Source organism: Eleutherodactylus coqui, chromosome 1 (assembly GCF_035609145.1).
Source record: "Eleutherodactylus coqui strain aEleCoq1 chromosome 1, aEleCoq1.hap1, whole genome shotgun sequence".
Taxonomy (NCBI): domain Eukaryota; kingdom Metazoa; phylum Chordata; class Amphibia; order Anura; family Eleutherodactylidae; genus Eleutherodactylus; species Eleutherodactylus coqui.
The window spans coordinates 109908306-109929246 of record NC_089837.1 but is presented as its reverse complement, the minus strand read 5'-3'; the positions used below and the strand labels follow the sequence as shown (position 1 = coordinate 109929246).

General features: G+C 41.9%; 1 protein-coding gene across 1 annotated transcript in view; it reads left to right on the top strand.

Annotated features, from left to right (window-relative positions):
• The window catches only part of SLC25A36 (solute carrier family 25 member 36), a 39874-nt gene extending 27182 nt beyond the window's left edge, over positions 1-12692 (top strand). The window contains exons 5-7 of the mRNA XM_066599088.1: positions 6159-6225; positions 7673-7962; positions 10421-12692. Coding sequence (XP_066455185.1) covers positions 6159-6225; positions 7673-7962; positions 10421-10614 — 551 coding nt within the window. The 3' untranslated portion in view covers positions 10615-12692. The remainder of the gene's footprint in view (positions 1-6158; positions 6226-7672; positions 7963-10420) is intronic.
• The last annotated feature ends 8249 nt before the right edge of the window (positions 12693-20941 follow it).

Below are 20941 nucleotides of genomic sequence, written 5' to 3'. Positions count from 1 at the left end.
GTTCTCCACTGACTGCTGATGGCATTGTTTTCCCTGGAGAACAAAGGATCTGAGAGCAGATAAGAGCCCTTGGGCTATTAACTGCTTTCAGTGAAGGCTTCATTTGCACACTTAATTGCTGTTAAGTAGCTGAGTAGCTACTTAGTAGTGTATGCAAAATGATCGCTCAAAGCTGTCACTCAAACTGTTTGAGCGATTATCGCTTTGTGTAAATGGGTCTTAACAGGCCATTTTATTAGTAATCCATGCAGAAATCCAGATAATTCCAAGGAGTACGTGTGGTTGGACCCATACCAGTTACAAATTGATGGGATATCTTAAGGCATGGTCACATGACTTTCCTTGGGAAAAATCTGCCATGTGATCCTCAGCAGAAATCTAAGGCTGAGCCTCGGTTACGGGAATAGATTTGCATTTACAGCTTCTGCAGATTGAGCTGAGATGCATGATGTACAGATTTGATGTGAATTCTGCATCATCTGTCATGTGAACAAGGCTCTAGGGGATATATACAATCCAATGCTTAGTTTCACCCAAAACTTTTAAGTGGGTAAGTAGTTTATAACAAAACATACCTTTTACTATTAATGTGAGTATTCTTGAATATTGAATGTAATAACTGATATTCTTCAATCATTAAAATCGTTGAAACCATTCATACAAAATGTCAAACTGATGTGATACAGAAGTTCTTATTGCTCCTCCCCTGAATTATTTCCCTGTTCATGTTTTTTGTATGTATCATTTTTGCTTTCATAAACTCCTCTTTTCATTCTATGAATTCTCCATATCTTCTTTTTCCACTTTGCAGTAGTTTTTGTTTTGTTTTTGGTTTGTTTTTTTCCCCTTCTGTAAGTCTATACCTTTTTTTTTTTTTTTTAAATATTTTTTATTTTGTGAAATCCTTTCCGTGGGTTTCATTGGTGCGCAATGTTGTGGACCACTGCTTGTTGTTGCGATACAGAAAAGCCTGTGTCTATTTTAGGCGTTTACTGTACATTTCCACTGTGAAAGGCGCGAGATTGTGTCATCTCATGCTCGCCTCCTGCAGGGCTCGTCCTGCGGAAATATGGACTAAGTTAACCCTCGTGAGTACTTGACCCAGCTTCTCTCTGCAGCCAAAAGCGTAAGAACAGCACATTGGAATTGTAATTGCCTTTATATGGGGAACAAAGAGCATTGAGAAATGTTAGGAAATACAGAATTAATATTTGTATTACGATACAGATGTATGAACTTTTGACAAGGTTGTATTGTGTGGTTGAGGCGTGTATGCATGGTGCATATTCATCAAGTCATAGTCCTGTCGTAGACTGTTCCTCTAGCAAGTCTTATTGATGCATTCATCGAAGTGTGATATACACATCTGTATTACACGGACATGAATTTCCTTATTCGACTTGTTCTTGTGTTAAACCATTCACTAATCGAACAAGCCTTATGCTTTGTGCCCATGTAAAGATGTGTACTCCGAAACTTTGGCTTCCAGTTTTGTTGCCTTTTCTGCCCATAAAAGCAGTTATTGGCCTTCTGCTACATAAAGGGGTTAGTCACTTTGAACAGACCGCTCTTAAATGAAAGCTCACATCAATGAGCTTAATAAAAGGTAAATAGTTTCTTAGAAACTACTTCAGGCACACAGAACAGTATTACAATCGGCATTCCTGTAACCTCCTTGCCAGGCCTCCAGCGCTCAATCAGTCCCCTTGCGGCTCATTCATGGGGTCCAATTAGGCTGGCAATACTGAAGTATTGTACAGGTGATCAAACTATTGCAAGTTCAAGTCCTCTATTCCCCTGCAACTTTGCAGAACTCCAGTTAAAAAAAAGTTGTTAGTGTTTTACTTTTAGTAAATATATACGCTTGGTATTGCTGTAATTGTACTAACGCACAGCATACAGATAACATGCCATATGTATAACGTGATAGCAGGACCCCCAAAATGGCACAACAGCAATTTTTTAAATAAAATTTTAAATGTACAAGTTGCCCCACAAATAACAAACCCTCATACAGCTCTATTGAAAGTAAAAAAAAAATACAAAATCAAACCAGCTTTATTTTTATCTTTAACCTCTTAAGGACTAACTACTTTTTACCAAGAGTCCTCTAGACCCCCATATACTCAAAGGTAGAACTTTCACATGCACACCTAAAATTGTCACTTTTTTTTTTTTTTTTTTTCTCCATTACATTTTCAGTGGCCAGCACTTTATTTGCAGACAATCGGGCACAGTGGTATTTTCACTGTACTTGCCAACCTAGGATAGTATTGAGATAATGTGTGTTCTGGGCACGGTCCCATTAGAAACTGGGCCAAACTCACAAAGGTCTTATCTTGTCCCAGCATTACTGGACAAACTCATTGTGTAACTTTCTAAGCGTGAATAAGCTTGGACAACACGGCAAAACAAACAGACTGAGGGCCCGCTGTGTTGTAAGCTCATAAATGTGGTGGCTAGGGGCAGAGTGTCAGCAATAAATTGGCTTTTGAACAAGTAAATCATGATCTTGATTGTGTTGTAGGATTTCTGACCTGTGGTCTATTAATTAATCCGTTGTTGCAGTTGCTCATTTTTAACCTGGCTTTGGTGTACATAGTTATAGGAGATAATTTGACCAATTAATATGCACATCTCTAGCATGTCTATAGGCAGTGAGAACAAGCAGCACCCTATTCAGCCCGTCTCTTGCCTAAGTAGTTCAGGGGGCTTTTTGACCAATTTCACAAATTCAGTGATTTAAGAATACTGTCTCCCGTTAATGTTAAATCGGGTTTATGTAAAAGCTTCAATTTTTTATTTTTTTCTGTCCCAGGTAGGTAATAGTGTAAAATGGCTATTTCTCACCCCTTGAATAGGTCCACATTAGTTGTGAATGCAAGTTGTACCTAAGACAAAACTCATCGAACAGCACACTGGCATGCCCTATTTCTTGTCAGTGATGCAGATGAGTAGGATGTGGTGAGTTGTGTGGTTTTTAATATCACACAGATCATTAGTCCATTTGAAAAGCTGCAATGTGCATAGCCTCAAAAGCCAGTAGATTAACATGGACAGCATGTAGCCACAAATACAGAGGGACTTTAGGCCGCCTGCACATGGGCAGGTCGGACCCCGCATATGGGATTCCCACAAAGGAGTGAGACCTGTGTCCCCCTGCTTTCCTGTCTGGCGTCTTCTCCTCTGCTGCGATTGGGCCTGCCATTACTGGGTGTCCTTACAAGCATCTCCACACATTTTCATTGAAGAAAAGTAGTGTACTGTAATACTTTTATCGTATATGTGGCTTTGTACGGCCAAATGAAAGCTGCCCCAATGGCGCTGTATTGCTCTACACTATCTAACACATGCTAAAGCTCAGCTTTTTAACATGGTTCAAACAATAGTTGTATTGCTTATTCCCTTGATGGGTAAGGTATTAAAATGTCAGGTTCCTGTTAGTACATCCTCCATGGGCCAAATCATCTGGTTTGCAGCCTGTCCTCATGAGTGCTATGTGGTGTGAATGATGGATATGTCCGGGTGTATGAACACACCATGGTCTCTTTCTCCGTCACTCTGGCACTGCATGAACAGCACTTTATTTCTTTATAGATCTGGACATTTGCATTGCCATGGCCACCTCTTTTTAATATAACCACACACAAGTCATCTTCTTTCACATGTTGTTCTGTCGTAACTTTCTTTAATACCGTAATGTAAACAGAGCATGTGTGCTGTATAATGGGGTGGCAGTAGCTTTTAGAGGGTGAATTGCTAGACTGGTGAGAGGGAAGTATTCTTTAACTGTCCACTGCTTAGTCTTATGTATACAGTTGCAGTCTAAATTAAACCCACCTGACAGACTAGGTTTATTTGCCAAATTTACAGACCTAAACAATTCCAACACAGCTAATATAACAGTGGTTTCTCCAAATTTGACACACAATGCAGTCTCGAGAATATTGGACCCCCTGAATAGAATCCCTCATGAGAGCACACATTTGCAAATCAGGTGTTGTCTCAAACACACCCGATGCAACTAAGTGCCCTTGATTAGTTATATCAGGTGTGCTTGAGAGAAAATACGTGACTATCTGGACTGGCTAGGTCAATGACTGTAGCATTTGACTGCATATTAGTTGAGTGGTCCAATATTAGTTGAGTGGTCCAAAAAGTTAAAGAGATTGTTGCCTTGCACAAACAAGAAAAATACAAAGATGCAAAGGCACTTAATGTTCCTAAATATATAGTGGGAAGTATAATTTCAAGTTCAAAATTAAAGGAATGCTGGCTATCCCACCTTTTTGAGGCAGAAGGAAGAAAGCCATCACCAGATACTGGAGGAGCAGGTGGTTAAAAACCCTTGAATGACTCAAGGACCTGCAGTAAGACTTGGTGGCAGTAGGCACTGAGGTTTCAATTTGCACAGTACTGTGCATATAGTATGCTGAAGGTCTTCCAGACCAAACTCTAGATGTGCATCTTGACTCAAACACAAGAGAATTGTGCTCAAACCTGTGGAAAGAAGTCACAGAAGTTTTGGCATTCTTTTCTGTGGAGTAATGAAACTGGCCTGAAAAGCTTGTTTTATGGATCAGCTGTATGTTTGGAGGTGGAAGAATGATGCATACCCTGAAAAGAGCACCCGGCCTACAGTAACGCATTCTGATTGCACAGTGATGCAATAATTGGGGCTGCTCTGCTTCCTCTGGCACTGAAAACCTGCGGTGTGTTGGGGCCAAGATGGATTCAATCAGGTATTGGGGAAATCCTCACATAAGGCATAGGCTTTCTTCTGGGGAGCTAAAGCCTTCGAACAGGACAGTGAACCAAAGCTGGGTCCTGAAAGATCACGAGTGGTCATCCTATTTGCCTGACTTGTACCCCACAGATAATCTTTGGTATTTGAAGAAAGTGGTCACAGCATGCAAACTCAAGAAGATTAGTGTACTGGAGGCCATTGCCCATGAGGAACTCTGTTAGAAGCTGGTGTCTGGCTATGCATCACATTTGCAGCAGGTCATAACAGCAAAAGGTGCTCCACTTAAAATTATTCAACAAGCATATTTACTACTGAGGCAGCTGTAATCCTTAAAAGTGGCGTGATGGTGTTAATTTTGGAGAAACCACTTGTAATTGTCTTGTGTTGAGCTATTTAAACTGCTAGTTTCTTGCAAACAGCGGAAAGTCTGTAAATTTGGAAAATAAGCCTAATCTGCAACGTGAGTTGAAGAATTTTGATTGAAACTGCATCTACTCCCTAAAACCTCATCTGCCATGCTATCAATGCCTTATAATTCTAACCTTCCTCTTCTAAACTTTTATATAAGGGCAATATGCATCCCTCTTTTTGATGCAGCTTTCACAGGTGTTTAAGTATATACTCCTTTACCTGGATCCTGAGAAATCTCGCTCTGAAGATTCAAGATGGTGCAAGCAGAGGATTGGACTCAGAAAGCCACTTTCTGCACGAAGTAGCATTTTCTTCTATATGGATGCCAGTACTGCCCTTCTGGAATAGCTGGCACATAGATATTTCACCTTCTAGTCTGTCTTGGACCTCCTGCACACGGGTGGATTTGAATTGTGGGATTCCGCCTCTGGATTTCACAGCAAATCTAGTCCATAGCATGTGATGGCAAAACGTGATTTCCTGCCCACGATTGCCGGACAGGTACGCAGGGGGCATTGGATCGAACTCTGCTGTGGGATTTCTGCATGTGGGGTCTGACCCACCTGCGTGCAGGAGGCCTTATACATTACATTAATTTGGGATTTCTTGGGGTCCAGGTAAAGTATTTCCCCCCTCCCCAAAATCTTTATATTGCCCTTTTGAAAGTTCTGATAACTTTAGATTTCCCAGTTGAAGCAATATTTTCCTGCCTGGAGTCCTGTAAAAGTATAGAACATGGTAGCAAGTTTAAAAAAAAAATAATAATCTGTAGGAAAAAGGCTACATTGTAGATTTACAACCGGGTGGTGGGCCCTTTAATAGGGGGAGTAGTAGACTTAGATTTAGTATGATCTGTGCGTCCCCTAGCATTAAACTTAGTTGATCCTCCTCCTTTTTGAAGCTCTGTAGAATTTTTCTTTCACGTTGTTAATGCATGTTATAATCGCTGACTGGTTATTTTGGTTTGATATGGAATAATGATTTAGTGTCATTTATTTAGGCTTTACTGCAATCACAGCCACCAATCCCATCTGGCTAGTAAAAACACGGCTACAGCTGGATGCAAGGTAAGATTAGTTGCTTGGCTACAAATGTCACTTAGACATGTAATACACCCTCGGCACTGACTGTGGAAGCTTCAATTAAAACTTGATCAGTGCTTATCACAGGGTCCAATATCCATGCAGACAGAAATCACCCGTGGTTAAAGGGATGCAATGTCCATATATTGGAATCCAACACATGCATTCCAGTTTCTATGGAGGAGATTCGCTAAAGGTTGTTATATGGTGGACCATTGACCTAAGCTCTCTGCATTGCTGCTTGTATCCACCAAAAGCTGATGCTGTCTTGACCATAAAGAGACTGGAACCAAAATGAAAGTGACTTAAGACAAGGCTGTCTGGGACATTTAGAAAACAGGTGTGAAAGTAAGATAATCAATGTTGTTCACGTCACACATCAGTGGGTGTAATGCGTTATCTAGCCTTTTAAAACTGGTCTATCTGTTGGTCTGCCATTCAGGATCCCAACCGACCAGCTCACTGAAGGGACTGTTGGCGCTGGTGAACGCTGCAACCTCTTCAACATTAGGTTTACATCGAAGCATGAACCTGTTTGTACCAAGCACAGTGTTTATAGTGACTTCCTGCGTTCTACAGGCTTGTCACATTAATTTCAATAGGACAAGTCTGCAGTTTTTTTCAGAATGCATGCTATAAAACTGCATTCTGGGTAGGACCAGATCTGTGCTCGGATGTGAACATTAAAGGGGCAGTGGCATTTGCACCCCTTTAATCAACTTATTGGTGCGGATCCTGGCTTGAGGTCGTGTCTGTTTTCTTCGCAAAGGGAAAGCATATTATCCGTGTGGAAAAGCAGGTAATGACCTCAGAAAGTAGCACAAGCCACCTTAAACGTCATTCTATTGCTCAGGCGACCGCTAAGGCAATGTTCTCTTGTACTCTCAATGTTCTGGGAGCCTTCAGAACGGGATGCTGCTCTTTTGGTTCAGATGGTTTTATATGAATTTTGAAAGTGGTATAAACCATTAAAAAAAAACTTCTTCTTGTGAAGGAAGCGGAGGTTGCAGACAGTCTGGATGGGTTGTTCCTCAGACTGTCCTGCATCGTCTGGCCACAAATTCCATATTCCATTTGTATAGTCTCCTAGTAACATGCGTATGAAACCATGCCCCATACACAATGTTAATTGCGAATGCACTGCAGCTTGATGCATCCACAGAGCTAAATGGAGCTTATACGCACAGACGCTACTGTAAAATACAGCATGTAGCGACTTTTATTCAGCTTTAAGAACCCGCAATTCCTACCCACAAGTGGACCAACAAAAGTCCTTGCATTTCATTTCACGCGGATGACCATTGCAGAATCCGCAGTTCAAATCTGCTCCTGTGAGTCCAGCCTTAATGGTATAGCCAATCAGTAGAATGTCAAGTTGTAACTTAAAATGTCAACATTTTATCCAACTGCCTGTTCTCTCTAACTTTTCTAGAAACCGAGGTGAAAGACGGATGAGTGCTTGGGAGTGCATCCGCAAAGTGTACAGGGCCGATGGCTTGAAGGGTTTTTACAGGGGCATGTCAGCCTCATATGCCGGAATCTCTGAAACTGTTATCCACTTTGTTATTTACGAAAGTATTAAACGCAAATTGCTGGAACATAAGACTGCGTCATCCATTGACGACGATGAGGAGTCTGTGAAAGAAGCTTCTGACTTTGTTGGACTTATGATGGCAGCCGCAACTTCCAAGACATGTGCCACCTCAATAGCGTACCCTCACGGTGAGCAGGCTTACACAATATATAATCTGCTGCTTCATTTTATTGTCTACACTAGTCTGGGCTTCAGTACAATCCCAAGTCTGGTTAAACACTGACTCCTGGCCAACTGTGGTTTTATGTTCAGAGGAAACGAAGCTTGGGTTTTGACTGTCCTTCGAACTTTGTACAAGTTGGCCATAGACATGAGATTGAAAAGCAGATTTTGGGTGAATTGATCAATGAGTAAAAACCTAAAAGTATACTTATGGCCCATTTAGACAACAATTATCGCTCAAGATTTGCGCAAAAGCCATCTTTTGTGATAATCGTTGTGTGTAAATGTGCGCCCGTTGTGCACTAGTCATCGCTGACTTTAAGCAAAACTGTTCTGTATGCAGATAATAGCACTCCTGCTGTCATCTGCGTACAGCAGGAGTCTTTTACACGCTAAACTCTTAACCCCTTAGTGACGGCGCTATCGTAAAACTACATCCTGCTGTTGCAGGACGTGTATGGAGCGAGGTAGCGCCGCTATCTCCCTCAATACAGCGCGGGCGTCAGCTGTTTATTACAGTGGACCCCGGGGCAATAGCCGCGCTCGGCCGATCGCGGCTATTAACCTTTTAAATGCTGCTGTCAATTCTGATAGCGGCATTTAAATCCCCCGAACGCTGTTTGGGGGTCCCGCACGGCCCCCTGCGGTGAGATCGGGGGAGCCGTGCTTGTGTCATGGCAGCCGGGGGCCTAATAAATGGCCCCAGGGCTGCCTTAGCAAACTGCCTATGAAGCCATCCACACAGGGTGGCTAGATAGACTGCCTGTGAAAAAGCAGTATAATGCTATAGCATTACGTCATACTGCAGGAGCGATCAAAGCATTGCATGTTAAAGTCCCCCAGGGGGACTTCAAAGTAAAGTAAGAAAAAAGATCAATAAAGTTTTTTAAATTGTAAAAAAAAAGTTATAAAAGTTTAAATCACCCCCCTTTTGCCATATCTATTACAAAAATCTAAATCATACATTTTTATTTTATTTGGTATCGCCGCGTCCGTAAAAGTCCAATCTATCAAAGTAGCGCATTATTTTTCCTGCAAGGTGAACGTCATCCGAAAAAAAAAAATAAAGAATGCCAGAAATGCACTTTTTTAGTTACCCTGTCTTCCAGAAAAAATGCAATAAAAAGCGATCAAAACGTTGTATGTATTCCAAATTGATACTATCGGAAACTACAGGACATCCCGCAAAAATTGAGCCCTTGCACAACTACGTCGACAGAAAAATAAAAAGTTATTGCGCGCACAAAATGACCGCAGAAAATAATTTAAAAAAATTAAATATCTTAAAAAAAAAATACAAGTACTACAGCAAAAAAAACTAAGTTTGGTATCATGGTAATCGTACCAATATCAGGTCGTTTTTGTTGCAGTTTGTGCACCGTAAAAACAAAACGCACTGAAAGATGGTGGAATGTTTTTTGTTTTTTTTCCCATTTCTCTCCACTAAGAATTTTTAAAAGTTTTTCAGTAAATTATATGGTACAATAAATAGTGCCATTGAAAAATACAACTCGTCCCGCAAAAAACAAGCCCTCATACAGCAACGTCGATGGATAAATAAAAGGAGCTACAATTTTTTAAAAAGGGGTAGGAAAAAACAAAAATGGAAAAAAGCTCTGTCACTAAGGGGTTAAGTAGCTAATTACTTTTAAAGGGGTTTTAGGGATTAAACTATTGATTACCTATCCTCCAGGATAGGTCATCAGTAGTTGATTGGTGGAGGTCCACCACTTGGGATCTCTACTGATGAAATGATTTGAAATGACAGCGGTGGTTGGCCAAGCACTGCTGTCACTTCAGTCCATACCAGCACTGTACCTGGTATTGCAGTTTAATCCCATTCACTTGAATGGAACTGCGCTGCTTTTGGGCCATGTGATTGATGGATGTGACATCGCATGTCTTACTCATGTCCACGGGCGGATTTCTGCTGTGAAATCCAGAGCGGGCGTTCCGCTTTGTAGTCCACAGCAATTACCCTCCATAGCATTCTATGGAAAAATGATTTCTTTTTCATGCACATGAGTGGAAACCAATTGCAGTTTCCGCTTGCGGATGAAAAATTGCAGCCTGCTCCATTTTACTATGGTTCCCACACAGACTGCTTCCATTGAAGTCAATGGAAGCCATTCAATCTACCGGAAAAGCAGGAGTTTAAAAAACTAAATAAAATTCTGTACCGCACATGTGCGCCGTCCGGCACTTCTGCACACATCCGCGGTAGAGAACTTTAAGACACGGACAGGTACGCAGGGTCGCTGAGTGAGGGCATGGGAAGATTCCATGTGGAATCATGTGTGCCCGTGGAAATGAAAGTTCTGTGGGATACGTAGTCCTCATGTGAAGACGAGGCCGCGTTATAAACTGTTCTGTTCAACTTTAGTTCTAGTTACCCTATTTTAATGTTTCGTTTCTTTCCTACAGAGGTTGTACGGACGAGACTACGTGAAGAGGGGACAAAGTACAGATCTTTCTTCCAGACACTGTCCTTAGTTGTGAAGGAAGAGGGTTATGCTTCCTTGTACCGTGGCCTCACAACGCACCTGGTTAGACAGATCCCTAACACAGCGATAATGATGTGTACCTATGAAGTGGTTGTCTATCTGCTGAATGGATAGCAACCAGGAGTGTGTTGTCTGTGAAGATGGGAGACCAAAGGAATGAAAGTGGACCAGAGAGCACCTGCTGAGAAAATGGGGATTGTGACAAGCAAAGGAACCATCATGGCTGCCGCTGGATGTGCTCATGCCGCCTTCATTATGCGTGGTCTTTTGGCCGCTTGTGCAATTTAATAGACAGAGGGTTTTACTGGGGAAAACCTCATTCTTTTCATGATTGCCATTTCCCTTTTAACTGGTGCAATGTATTGGGATTTCCAAGTTTTTGACATTGATGATGAGAATGAAGTTGCTTACATATGTCAGTCTGGTTTACAGTGTATAGACGTAGTAAAGACAGCCTTCTAATCCCTCTGCATACGTAATCCCAGCGAGATACACGTCATGCCATCCACATCTTGTGTCTACATACCTGCTGTATACCGGGTTTCTCTTGAAGTAACTATAACGGAGACTCCTTATTTGAGATGTATTCTGCAACATGTCTTGAAGATGTTTTTGTGTGTTCTGTTTTTTTTTAAAGTTGCTGATGTTTGCACATCAACTTATTGCGTGCACTTCATCCCAAAGCAAGGTCGTTTTTTGGGGGGGTTTTTTTGTTCTCATCTTGTCCTTCATCGCACACGCTCCTTAGCGCCATCTACTGCATTGACTGTCTTTTACCCCTGCAAAGGTCACACTCCTTTTTTTTTTTTCTTGGCGTTTTTATTAAAATAGAATATATATAATATATACTGTGAAAGAATGCGAAAGGAGGTCTTGTGATGCTGCCTTTTTCTCCACTTGGTTCATACATGGTATTGCACCTTTGCTAATCTCCTACACAATTGGATTTTTTTTTTTTTTTTACCGCCCGTTGTTTTTGATGCTCAAGATGTCTTTGTTGCGCTTTCTTTTATCACTCTCTTCCTAGAATTCAAAGGGGCTTAAATTATTTCACTCCTCCTTTTTAGTAACCTTTTGTATTTATACGATCACATATAGCCACTCTTGAATACTAGTTCAGATTGAATCCCTATAGATGACCTATTAGTCACCGGTTTCGGTATTGAAGAAAAGTCAATCGTAATACGCAGTAAAACTTCCATTGTACATTCAATATGGTCGGCATTTCTGATTTTGTAATACTCTAGTTTTCTGGTTCTCTTTAGTTTTGGGAATCTACAATCTGTCCAAGATGGGGTCCATTTTAGTTCCTGACTTATAGGTGACCATGTCTTCTTCCCCTTACAAGTGCACTACAAGACCTATGGTAAAACTGCCCACTACCAAACATGATCTAAAGTTGGGGTATGAAAGTATATGAAGTGTTCAAAACTTTACCCCACCTATACACCCAGGGTTTAGTAATGTCTTCTCCATAGAAACTGTAGAAGTGAATGCTTCAAACCAAATCGAATGTACTGATTATTATTTCTTAAGAAGGGGTTGCTGTAGCAGTTCAGGTTTATTTACCTGCTGTTACATCCCATGCCCACTGGCATGTAGCAGTGTGCCCGCTGCTGGTACTGTGCATCATATTCTTTGGTAATTGTATGGAGACATTCCATTTATCAAACTGACACACCATGAAGGCTTGTTAAAGGACTTGTACAGAATTATTAAATCTATATGGATTCGTCCTGAAAAATTGCCCCACTTGACCGTAGATTGTGTATGGTATTGCAACTTGGCCCTATTCACTTCAGTGGAGCGGAGCTGTAATAGCAGGCACAATGCATGGATAGATGTGGTGCTATGTTTTTGCAAGAAGGCAGCCATGGTTTTCTGATTCTGTACAACCCATCACATCAATCCTGTGTCACATTTTAGGTTTCTGCATCCGTTCAAGATGGAGCATGTTGAACACTCCCCAGGTTTGGCCACAAATGATAGCGATTTTTATACCCTTTAACCTTTCCAAAAGCTATTGCATGGTGGTTCAAGACTGAGTGCGCTGTTTGCACAGCTTGGTCTACAACCATTTTCTTCCATCTTCAAATCTCTTATTTCAAGCAGATGAAACTCAAAATATTCTTGCTTGTCTCTTTTCATACTGTAACAAGTTCATTATTAATAAAGAAAACTGTTGTATCTTTCTTTACATGGTAATTTGTTAGTGTAAGTAACTACATTTTCAGAATTGGCTTGTGTTGTATGTATGCGCCTAAGTTGGAATCACATGATTTCTGTCCCACTTAGGAAAGCGTTGCGTGTAGACGTTCCCCCATGGTCACTATGAATGATTGATGCCTTTTTGCAAACTAGGCTGATGGCATTGTGATTGAACTTTACTTATCTACTAATCACTAATGATATGCTCTGTTTATACAGTGTCAATATTTGGTCAGACCCTGGTCCAGTATTGTTTGTCCATTGCAACAAAAATCCATGAAATGGTGTATACTAACTTACCCTCTGCCCCTTGTCAGCTAATCATTGAAAATTGGCTGAAAGTTCTGAAGAATCTACTTTTCACTGTAGGTTCTGTAGACAAATATATGTGCATTACAGTTCCACTGCAGTGAATGGGAATGATGGACCTAGAGATGCAAAGGTCAGAGACAAAAGATGAAGTGCAAAAAAAACTTCTTAAAAGGTTAAAGATTCAGCTGCCGCTGTCCTGCGGTGATCTGGTCCTCCAGGACCTGACGCTGGCCTTCATGCGGCAAGGGTCATTACATCAGCCGCATGCGCAGATGCCCTAGGAGCCCCGGCAAACTTAAAATCTCCCAGCTCCTAAAGGAAGCTGGGTGGCAGATGTCACCAGGGACTGTGGGGAGCAGTCCTCAGGCCTGTGATCGCCGTTATCCAATGGATAACAGAAAATTGAAAACTCACATGCACAGAAGCCCGGAGAGCCCAGCAAATGTAAAATTCCCCCCCCCCCCCCCCCCCCGGGGGGGATATTTATCCACCGACCTTACCCCAGCTTCGCATGTGCAAAAGTCAAGGATTGCCCAGCAAACTGAATCTCCCTGCTCCTGGCTTGCAAAAGGTAACACAGCCTGGAGATGTCACAGGAGCCCACAGTATGCGGTTCTTGGTCACGTGATCGCCGTTATCCTATGGATACCGTTGATCACAGAAAGGTGTCAAGTTTTATCTTCTCTCACCGATACAATCAGTGAGGGCAGATGAAACTTATCGGAGGCCTCCGCATTTGAACCCCGTTGCTTTCATCCTCCAGGGACCTTTCTGGCTTCTGCGCATGTGCCCAGCGGCAAAGTGATGGACACATGTGCAGCAGCCAGGGAGCCCAGGAAATTTTTAAATCTCCTTGTGTTGCCGAGAACCTGGAGCAGAGACTGCTGGCCTCGTTGAGTGGTCCCTGGTCATATGATAAGGTAGCGATCTACCAGCAGGCCGGTCTCACATGACAGGATAGAAATTGCATAGTCCACAGGCGTTTGAACAGTAATACACAGATCAATCAAATACATGGCTTGCACAATTGCGCTCACATTAGCGAGTACATAATCACTCGCAAAAAAACAGAATGCAGCATGTTCTATTGTATCACGGATATTCACAATATAGAGCCCATTGTGCTTCATGGTCGTGGATATACCCGCAGCCCATACGCAAACACAACTGTGAACTGTGCATGACCACCTGTAAGAGTACGCAGTTATATACAGTACACTATGTGGCCACATGCCAGACCACAGCCGGGCTCAAAGCTGGGACCTGCTGTGGGCATCTGCAAAGCTGATTCCACATCCGGACGTGTGAGCCTGGCGTTATTCAGACCGCTACCTGTAATTTACAAGGAGACTCTAACGCTCGCCCTCCTGCAGTTTCAGGAGCAGCGTGTTAAGTCTTCTGCATGATTTATTTTTAGGGAACCACCTTTTTTTTTCTGCACAAGTGGGTAATGGGGCCTGGAATTCAGTTGTGCCCTGAAATCCAAGGGGTGTCCAGTAAGTAGATTAGCACTGTAATGGGTATGTTTCTGAAGATGGGACAAACAGGGGTATCCATTTTGGGGTGTTAATTCTCCTTTTCATGGGCACTATTAAAAAAAAAAAAAAAAAAAAAATCCTGTCCTTTAAATGACACTTGCAAAAATATGAATTTTATTTTTTTCTCTATTGCTTTAACTCCTGGAAAGAGAACCTGTGGGGTCAAAATACTCCTGACCCCCTCAGTTAATACATTAAAATGGGGTCATTTGTGGGGGTATCTTATCATTCCGACACCTATGACCCTTTGCAATATTGGCTTTGTGTAGGAAAATAGTGTTCCTCAAAATGTTCTTCAAGTGGTTAAAAAAAAAAACTTTTCAAATGTGTGCCATAATAAAGTGAACAGATGAAAATCTTTAGCAATAGGTTTGCATGTATTATACATATTACAATTGAAAAGGTGAAGAAAAATGACATTTTTAAACTTTTTTTTTCCTCTCAATTTTGGTGCTTTTAACCCCTTGAGTGGCGGGTTCCTTACAACCCTGTCGGGCATCATTTTGGGGTATTTATAATGTACTGCATAACTTTTGTAAAAAAAAAAATTGTAGGCAGATTGAAATCCAAAAAAAAACAAATGGCAGCATTCCCCCCCCCCCCCCCCCCCCCATTTTTATGGTGTTCGGTGTGCAGAATAAATATTGTGATAACATTATTCGGAGTCAACACGATTTCAGCGATACCAAGTTTATACTTCTTTTTTTTTTTTTTAAATGTTGTTTTCCCATTGCCAGAGCTCTAGAAGGCAGTGTTTTTTTGCAGGATGAACTCTAGTCTTCATTTATCTAATTTTTAGGAACATGTAAAATTTTTTACAATCTGTAATTCTGGCTTTTTTTTTTTTTTTTCACTGCATTCTTTGAGCAGTATAAATCATATATTAAGGTAATGCTACAGGCCAGTACTAAATTGTAATATTACTTTTTTTAATTTAAACTATGAAAGTTGTGAAAGAAAAAAAGTTTGTTGCCCTCCTTTTGCCATATCTATAATAAATTCTAAATCATAAAAGAAAAATACATATTTGTATCAGTGTCTATAAAATTCCGATCTATCAAAGTAGTTCATTATTTACCCCACACAGTGAACGTAGTCCAAAAGTGAAAATAACGCCAGAAATGCACTTTTCAATTCACCCCGTCTCCCAGAAAAAATGCAATAAAAAGCGATCAAAAAGTCATATGTATCTCGAATTAGTACTAACAAAAACCTACAGGACATCCCGAAAAAAATGAGCCCTCGCTAAACTCAACAGAAAAATTAAAGTTATTTCAAAATAATTGAAAAAAAATTAAATGTCTGGAAAAACTACAGCAAAAAAAAAAGCAAGTTTGGAATCGTAGCAATTGTACTGACTAAAGATGAGCGAGCGTACTCACTATTGCCTTTTGCAAGTACCTGCCTGCTCGTCTCAAAAGATTTGGGTGTCAGCGGGAGTGAGCGGTGGGTTGTGGGAGTGAGCAGGGGGGAGCAGGTGCCTGGCTATCCTCTGAAAGCCAAGCACCAGCTCTCCCTGCCACCGAGACCATCGGCTGGCTTCTAACAAGCCAATGGTCTCCATGGCAACCTGTGAACAAAGCAGTGCAGGAGTTTGAAAATAGAAGCGGGAGATTGCCGGCAGATCGGTAATATCTTCCTGCTTCTTTTTTTTCAAAGTCCTGCACTGCTCTGTGTAGGTCTGTGCAGGCAGAGCACAATGCCATAGCTTATGGTATTGTGCTCTGCAGGTCCTATAGTGAAACATAGCCCGGAAATTTTCCAGGCTATATCACTATGGGCAGTGGAGCTTGTCCCGGAAAATTTCTGGGCATGCCACTCAAGGGGTTAATAAATGTATACATTCTATCGGACTATTTTTGCCACGTAAATAAAGTACAATATGTAGCAAAAAACAATGTCAGAATCACTGGTATATGCAAAACCTTTATGGAGTTATTCTATTTTAAAGTGACATGTCAGATTTCCAAAATTTCCATGTCTGCCTTATAAGAAAATTAAAGCCATGACATAAGCAGCCAAAAGCCTGTTCGTTTCCATAAATCTATAGCCTATTGTGTTGTGGTGAACCCTAGAATAATACCCTGGGTGAATACTCGGCCAATCACATTTTCAAACTGGTGCCACAAGTGCTATTAACTTAATTTCTTGTATTGGGCTCTTATATGTTTGATATGCTTGGCGATTGTTGTACAACTACTTTTGAAGAAAATTATCTTCCAAGATTTATAAAAAGGCAGAATGGGTGACATCTTATTTTTTCCCCCTGGTGTAGTATTTATTAGCTGTGTAGCATTGCATGGTTATGGATGGATCCACACTAGCCGTTTAATCTCATTTTTGCCTTTCCATCTCTGTTGTGTGTTTGGAGCAGAGAGTTGTAAGTAAGCCCTTAAAGGGGTTGTCCCGCGAAACAAAGTTGGGGTATACACTTCTGTATGGCCATATTAATGCACTTTGTAATATACATCGTGCATTAATAATGAGCCATACAGAAGTTATTCACTTACCTGTTCCGTTGCTAGCGTCCTCGTCTCCATGGTGCCGTCTAATTTTCAGCGTCTAATCGCCCGATTAGACGCGCTTGCGCAGTCTGGTCTTCTCCCTTCTGAATGGGGCCGCTCGTGCCAGAGAGCTGCTCCTCGTAGCTCCGCCCCGTCACGTGTGCCGATTCCAGCCAATTAGGAGGCTGGAATCGGCAATGGACCGCACAGAAGACCTGCGGTCCACCGAGGGTGAAGATCCCGGCGGCCATCTTCGCAAGGTAAGTAAGAAGTCACTGGAGCGCGGGGATTCGGGTAAGTACTATCCGTTTTTTTCTTTAAACCCCTGCATCGGGTTTGTCTCGCGCCGAACGGGGGGTCTATTGGAAAAAAAAAACCCGTTTCGGCGCGGGACAACCCCTTTAAGGACCAAGCGCTGTAAATTTACAACGCCTTGTCCTGGGCTTTAATCCCGCCCGATAGCAGAAATACGGTGTGGGATTAAAGCCTCTGCTACTGTAATCAAGCAGAAGCAGGTCAGGTTGTCAGCTGTTAGTCACAGCTGAGAACTCTGAGGAGAAGGGAGAAGCTGTTTTTAACTGCTTCTGCTGCTTTCTTTCCATGGTACATAGTGCTCAATGTTTCTTCCACTATGCGAGCCTCACAGACCCTGATCAGTTCTGTTAGTGGCTATTGTCACTAGTACAAGGGGATGTTTTCGCTGTAACTGGGGCTCCTACTGATGCCCCAGCTACAGTGGACGTGTCAAAAAAAACATGTAATTGCCCCCCAGAGGTCTTCTACGATGTCACCGGTGACATAGTTGGTAAAAAAAAATTGTGTAACTAAGGGAAAATTACAGAATAAAATAAAAATATATACAAAAGAGTGACCCAAAGCCAACTCCAACCACAACCGTTGCTATATGCGCCATTTAATACGAAACCATACATATATATCAAAAAGTCTGAAACAAAATGAGGAACCCATTCCTATACTTTATTTTAGCGTGAATATACAAATTAAGGGCTTATTCACATGTCTGTATCGGTCGGGTTTTTACCTCCGGTCGATATACGGTGGCTTTCTGCAGGGGTAGGAGGCAGGTCGGGAGCAGGGTGTAAAAACCCGGCCAATATACAGACGTGTGAATAAGCCCTAAAAAAAACAAATTTAAATGTTACATTTTTTTTTTTTCTTCTCCCCGGGGTGTAAAAAAAAAAAAAACATGATAAAGATTTTTTTTTTTTTTTTTTAATCTCCCTATATTTCACGGGGGTAAAAAATGCAGCAAAAATAATTTTGGTAGCTGAAGGAAAAAAAATAGGGCAGTAAAACCGCTACATGGGTAAAATCCCTAAAACGTGGTCCTCAAGTGGTTAAATGGATCCTTATTTTTTGCTTGCTTGCTTGCTTGCTTGTTTTTACCACCATTGATTTCAATAGGGTTTTCACAGAACTCTTCCAGTTTTGCTTCTGTTCTGTTTGTTTTATAAACAAAACAAATTGCTCAGTCTGGTGCTGTTTGGTTACAGTTAGAAAATGGAACTAAAACCAAATAAACAAAAAAAGGTTTGTTTAAAAATAAATCAATAAAGACACACATTGAAATCGATGCTGATAAAGGGGTTCTGTTCAATTGTCTGCTTAAAAAAAATAAAACGTACTAAATGTAGAAAGCCCAAATTCAATTAAACGCTAGTTGCAGTTTTGTACCGACATTATCAAACAAAGTGATTCAACCCCAGCTTATGAATGTACACTTAGGGACTCGTGCCATATTGGGCTGTCATACAGGTGCATGAGCCTCTACAACGATACACCTCCAATTTTATATAAAAAGTGCATGCCATGGATTGTCTGTGGAAACGTTCAGAGGCGGATACGTGCATAAATAATCTGTGCCTGAACAGTTACATATACCTTCCGATTCTGTGCGGACTCCGCAAGGGCGGCTTCCATTGCCGTCAGTGGAAGCCATCTGATCCGTGGCCCTTACACAATGACACTGGGGAAAGGTCACGGATTCAGCGTCATTGCTAGGCGATGATGCGGGAAAAGCAGTGATTTTAAAAAAAGAGAAAAAAAGTTTAGGCCTCATGTCCACGGGGAAAATTAGGTCTGCTACGGATTCTCCATTGAGAATCCGTAGCGGGTCCCTCCTGCCCCGCAGACATGAGGGCTGAAAATAGCAATTACTCACCTCTCCGCACGCTCCGGATCTTCCCTTCTTCGCGGCTTGATCTTCTCTCTGTCGCGGCCGGAACTTCTTTCTTCGGCACGGCGGATGTGCGCATGCGCCGGCCAGAAGAAAAAAAGAACCGGCCGCGACAGAGAGAAGATCGAGCCACGAAGAAGGGAAGATTTGGAATACAAGCCTGCGGGAGCCGTCCCCGCAGGAGACCCGCACCTAAATGGAGCATGGTCCAGATTTTTTCATGCTCCATTTTTTTCTAATTCACTTTTATTGACCATCCGCGGGTATTTATCTACCCGCGGGTGGTCAATGCATCCCTATGGGGTGCGGATCCGCGTGCGGGTGATCCGCTGCAGATTTTAATTATTTTGCCCGTAGGGTACAGGGTCAGGTTCCACATGCAGAATCTGACCTGCTCGTTTGCAGGCGGCCTTAAAAGTGAATTGGATTGCAGGCAGTGGCTGTGTGAATCTCGCCTTCCTTCCATCTCTGCTCTTTGTACATTTCAATAAGATGAATGAGTATTTTCATGTTGGGGAAAAGTTTTTTTGAGTAAATACTGGTAGCAGTTTTGCTCGTTATCATAGAAGTATAAGTTGCCTGACATGTTGGTAACCATTTAAGGCCTGATGTTCACTGGTGGGTTGGATTTCACATGCGCGAGCTTACAGCAGAATCCGACTCTGCCCGCTGCCTAGGACAGTGCTTACCTGTCTGGGTCTTCACTGCAGATCTGTGTGGAAGGGCTTCCTGGCACACCGTCACGTGTAGAGTAGATTTTTTTGTTTGTTTTTAAATCTCTTGCCTTCCCACGGAATTTGCGGGCAGTCTGCAATTCAGGCTGCAGTTCAGACCGCTTCCATTGAAAGCAAAATGCAGCTTGCTATGATTTGTTTTCCAGACCAGAAGGTCTGGAAAACAAATCTGCATGCTTTAACCCCTTGAGTGGCACGCCCGGAAATTTTCCGGGACGAGCTCCACTGCTCATAGCGACATAGCCCGGAAGATTTCCGGGCTATGTATCACTATGGGAGCTGCAGAGCACAATGCCACAAGCTGTGACATTGTGCTCTGCCTGCACAGACCCACAGAGAACAAAGCAAGGGCTTTGAAAAACCAGCAGAAGATATTGCCGATATGCCGGCGATCTCCTGCTTTGTTTACAGGTTGCCATAGAGACCATCGGCTTGTCAGAAGCAAGCCGATGGTCTCTGTGGCAGGGAGAGCTTGGTGCTTGGCTGTCAGAGGACAGCTAGGTACTAGCTCGTACAGCAAAGATCAGAGAAAACCGATCTCTGCTGTGTTAACCCTTTACATGCTGCAGTCTATGTGACTGCAGCATGTAAAGGGCTGTCACCATCGGACCCCCGGAATGTGATCAGGGGTCCTGATGGGTCCCTGTGGAAGTCCCCTAAAGGGACAAAAAAAAAAAAAAGTTACAAAATTATAAAAAAAAATTTTAAAACACTTGTCTCCCTTTACTTTGTAAAAAATCAAAAATATAATCACACATGTGTTATCCATGCGTCGTAATGACCCAGAGAAGGAAGTTAATACATTATTTAACCCCTTAATGACATGGCCCCTTTTTTTCTTTTTTCCCCATTTCATTTTTTCCTCCACCCCGTTTAAAAAATCACAACTTGTCCCGCAAAAAACAAGCCCTTATATGGCCATGTCAATGGAAAAATGAAAAAGTTATG